The sequence below is a fragment of the Leopardus geoffroyi genome, chromosome C1 (assembly GCF_018350155.1).
Source record: "Leopardus geoffroyi isolate Oge1 chromosome C1, O.geoffroyi_Oge1_pat1.0, whole genome shotgun sequence".
NCBI lineage: Eukaryota > Metazoa > Chordata > Mammalia > Carnivora > Felidae > Leopardus > Leopardus geoffroyi.
Genome location: NC_059328.1, coordinates 119,367,611 through 119,371,565, shown reverse-complemented (window position 1 = coordinate 119,371,565; position 3,955 = coordinate 119,367,611). Strand labels below are relative to the sequence as shown.

General features: G+C 65.6%; 1 protein-coding gene across 1 annotated transcript; it reads right to left on the bottom strand.

The window, feature by feature from the left end:
• Window positions 1-361: 361 nt before the first annotated feature.
• C1QL2 (complement C1q like 2) lies at window positions 362-3,183 on the bottom strand. The gene is made up of 2 exons (XM_045479551.1): window positions 1,814-3,183; window positions 362-1,140 (listed from the first exon to the last, which is right to left on the bottom strand). Exons 1-2 carry the CDS (start codon window positions 2,495-2,497, stop codon window positions 961-963), a joined length of 864 nt encoding a protein of 287 aa, XP_045335507.1. The 5' UTR covers window positions 2,498-3,183; the 3' UTR covers window positions 362-960.
• Between the last annotated feature and the right edge of the window lie 772 nt (window positions 3,184-3,955).

Here is a 3,955-nt window from a genome sequence, read left to right as displayed (position 1 = left end):
CAAGTGCCTCGTTCCTGGCTCCCCCTCAAAGAGGTGCCTTCTCTTCCCCTTCCTCCTCCAGAAACGCTTGCCCGTTGACCTTCTCCCACAAGGCTATCCTCTCCTACAGCCTCTAACTACCCACCCCCCTCCTCTGGGCTCTTCCAGTTAAAGGCTGCCGTCCAGGGGAGGACATCTCTAAAAGGAGGGAGGCTGCTGCCCTACTCCCCACATCTTTTCACCCACCCAAGGTGGCAGGGCCAAGGCAGCGGCTGGCAAGCAGGACACAGATGAGGCTATGCAGGGCCCAGTTAAGGTCCTAATGTCAAGGTGGATGTCTGGAGGCTGGGTCCTGGGGCCGCGCGGAGAAAGAGTCAGAGCCCATGGTCTAAAAACATAATTTAATGCATCAAGGTGGGTCTGACCCGGGAGTGCGGTGGAGAGGTGAATTTTCCGTTTGCTGGGATTCTGCTGCGGGTGGTTTTGGCTGATGGACAGGGAAATTTGCACAGGTATTTTGGGGTCACGAAGAAGGATGCCCCAGGGAGCTCCTGCTCACTTTGGCCTACCTCGATGGCCAGGGCTGGGAGCCCTCCGTCTCAGGGGACTCGGAGAGGGAGGAGGGCTGGAAGGGCAGGCCTCCCGCCGGGCCTGTCCAGTCCAATCACGTTTGCAAAGTCTGCACTGAGCTGCCTCCACCTCTGGGGTTCAGGTTCCCGCTCACCTCGCCACTAGGGCATCCCCTTCTCCCTCCCCAGGTTGGGGACAGGGACCGGGAGGACAGCCCAGAGCTGAGCGAGCTTGGTGAGTTGCAGACACGCTGAGGTCTGGAGGGGGGCAGGGAGGACAGCAGGGATGTGTCTTTTCCATAGATATCAGGAAGAGTTATGAAGCGAGAGTGGTCCTCTCCAGCCAGGGAACAGCTCTCCGCCACGGGCCCAGGGCTGCCCGAAGCCACTCCACCTCGCGCTGCCTGCGCTCCTAATCCGGGTACAGAAGAAAGCCGGAGAACGTGCTGTATTTGTTGTTATTGCCTCCGTGCGCCTTGCCGCCGTCCAGCTTCACGTACACCTCGTCCCCTGAATCGAGGTGCAGCACCACGCTGTTACTGGCGTAGTCGTAGTTCTGGTCGGCGTCCTGAGCGATGGCGCTGGCCCGGACCTGGGGGCGAGCCGCCAGAACAGGTGGGCCAGGGCACCTCTGTCTGGGTCTTACCCAACCCCCACACGGCGCCCCTCAACCCCGCCGGCCTCTGCCCCAGGCTCCAGGGTTCACACTCCCACCCAGGCTTCTCTCTCTCTCTCTCTCTCTCTCTCTCTCTCTCTCTCTCTCTCCAACTTGGCCAACTCCTTTCCGGTCCCCTCCTCTCCCGGCAGCCAGCAAGTCAAGTTCAGGAAGGAGGAAGAGAGGGGGCTTCATAAACCCTGACCCAGCGGGGAAGGGGCAGAACCAGGGGACAAGGGCCAAGAAGAAAGAAGGCTGTAGGGCAAAGGGCAACGGGGGCGCCAAGGGAGAGCTAAAGGAAAAAGGGAGGGCTAAAGGAGTCCGAGGAGCCCGCCGGACTGCCAGCGGGTACGCGAGCAGCTGGAAAGCGCACTTGGGGTGGCGAGGTCTCTGGGCGCTCCGGGCACAGCCTCCCGCGCCACCCTCGTACAAACGCGACCAGGGCGCGTTGGGAAGCGGGATGCTGAGGCGCGCTCACTCCCCGGGGCTCGCTTGGGCGTTCGCGAGTGGGGAAAAAGGAGTCTGGTTTCCCAGGCGGGTTGGAGCGCGGGGTGGGGACGAGAGTCTGCGGGGGTTTGCGGGGGCCGGCAGGCGGTGAAGGGGTACTGACCTGCCCGTTCTTGCAGAGGTCCGCCCACATGCTGGTGCCGTCGCCGCCACGCATGAGGATGTGGTAGGTGAAGAAGTAGATGCCGCGCACCTGGCAGCTGAACTTGCCGGTAGTGGGGTCGTAGTGATTGCCGAGATTGGTGACCACGTCGTCAAACTTGAGCACCTCGTAGCCTTCGTGGGGGCTCTTGAGACCCACGTAGAAAGCGATCTTAGGACCGCTGAAGGCGGCGCTCAGCGCGCCGGTCACCTCGCCTTCAGAGTCGCCACCGCCCCCGGTTCCGCCACCGACCACCCCGACACCGCCTGCCGTGCCTGCCGTCAGCTGCAGCCCGGGCAGCCCGGGCCGCCCCGAGTCGCCCTTCTCCCCTGGGGGACCCCTGGGTCCAGGAGGGCCCGGCTCTCCAGGGGGCCCCCGCGGCCCGGGCTTGCCGGGTCGCCCCGGGTCGCCCTTGGGTCCCTGGATGAAAGGGGGAGGGGGGTTGGCGCTCAGGTCTTGCATGACTTCCAGGGCGGCAGTGCTGGGTCCGGGCGGCGGCGCCTTGGCTCCCGCGGGCCCCGCGCCGGGTGCGGCGCTGTACGGGTCGCAGATCATGCGGCAGGTGCCCATCATCTCGTAGTGCGCCGCGCCGGGGGGCGCCGCCTGCAGCAGCAACGGCACGGCGATGAGCAGCCCCAGAGCCATGGCCAGGAGCACGCCGACGGCCGCCAGGCAGGCGCGCCGCCGCCGCTGCCACAGCCGGGAGGCGACCGCCACCAGCTCCTCCTTGCCGCCCGGGGAGGTAATGGTGGGGCGGCGCGGGCGGCCCCGCTCCCCGCGCTCAGGGGCCGACTCCGCGAGTCCGGGCCGCGTCCCCGACGTGGCGACCCCCTGCTCCGGGCGCCCGACCACTTCTAGCGAGAGGCGCCTCGGCCCCGGTGCCGGTGCCCACCGCGCTGGGGCTGCTCGGGGAAGCCGCGGACCCCGGCGCGCATGGCGGGGGGCGCCCAGGCTGAGCCCGGCGCCCCACGGGTCCGGGCGGCGGCGGCTGGGAGCGACGGGTGCGGATGCGGCGTCCCGCGCGGGCTCGGCGGCGCTGCCTGGTGCCCGGCTCGGCGGGGCTCGGCGGGGCTCGGCGGGGTGCGGCGCGCAATGAGGGCGCCCCGGCTCCGTGGCGCGCTCTGCTCTGCTCTCCCGCTGCTCGCTGGCTCCCGCGCGGAGGGGGGACCCAGCTACCCTGACGTAAGGAGTCCGGGGCTGAGCGGCGGAGGCGGCGAGGCAGCGCGCGCTGCCATCACTCGGGAGACGGCGCCCTCATGTCATCAGCCCTCGGTCCTCCTCCTATCCCGCGGCGTCCTCGGCAGAGGCGGCAAAGGCGCGGTCTCTCCTGCGGCGCCCGGGAGCCACAAGTGGGCGCAGCGGGCGCTGCCCGGCCCCCGCGCCTCAGACACACCCACCCGCGGCGGCCCGCACGCGCCTCCCACCCACCGCACACCAACGCCCACGCGCGCACTCACGGGCGCACCGCAACGCCTCACCGCCTCGAAGTATCCCGGAACCCCGGTACCAGCAGGGTCCTTGGTGGGTCACCTAATCCACCCCCGTGCCAGCAAGCAGGGCCCGGCTTCCAACCACCGAGTCCAGGGGCAGCTCAGTCCCGTGAGGCCCTGGAACGAAGGACTTTCCAAAAGCCCTCCTGACTTACCTTCTTCAGAATGAAATCAGTCTTGCTTCTGGAAGGTCTTTCACGCCCCTGGCCCGAGGACTCCAAAAGACCACCCCACCAACTCTTTGAATGACTCTTTGAAAAGCCCAAAAGCCCCAACACGAGTCTTTATTAGCCCTCGGCCCCTTTCTTCCACCAAGAAAATCACGGGCCTTATCCTCTGCCTAAAGATCATTTAAATGCAAATCGCCCCGCATTTGGCGGTAACCTTAGCACAGCCAACTCCCACTCCCAGGCAGATCCACAGACAGGTTCCTTTGAACACCCGCAGCTCCCTCCTACTGAGGTGGGTTTAGTTATATATTTACCAAAAAAAAAAAAAAAAAAAAGTCCAAAGCCAATCGGAGACAAAGTTTTGAATAAGAAGTGACACCAGATTGAGAGAAGAATTCCCCATCTCTGGTGCAGCATGTGAGGAGAAAGGGAGGATGAGAAGT

Bases quoted from the DNA above. Each gene is read 5' to 3' on its own strand.
- C1QL2 (XM_045479551.1), bottom strand. From the start codon at position 2,497: ATGGCTCTGGGGCTGCTCATCGCCGTGCCGTTGCTGCTGCAGGCGGCG. The intron at 1,141-1,813 runs GTCAGTACCCCT...GCTCGCCCCCAG, and splicing joins ACCTCTGCAAGAACGGGCAG to GTCCGGGCCAGCGCCATCGC.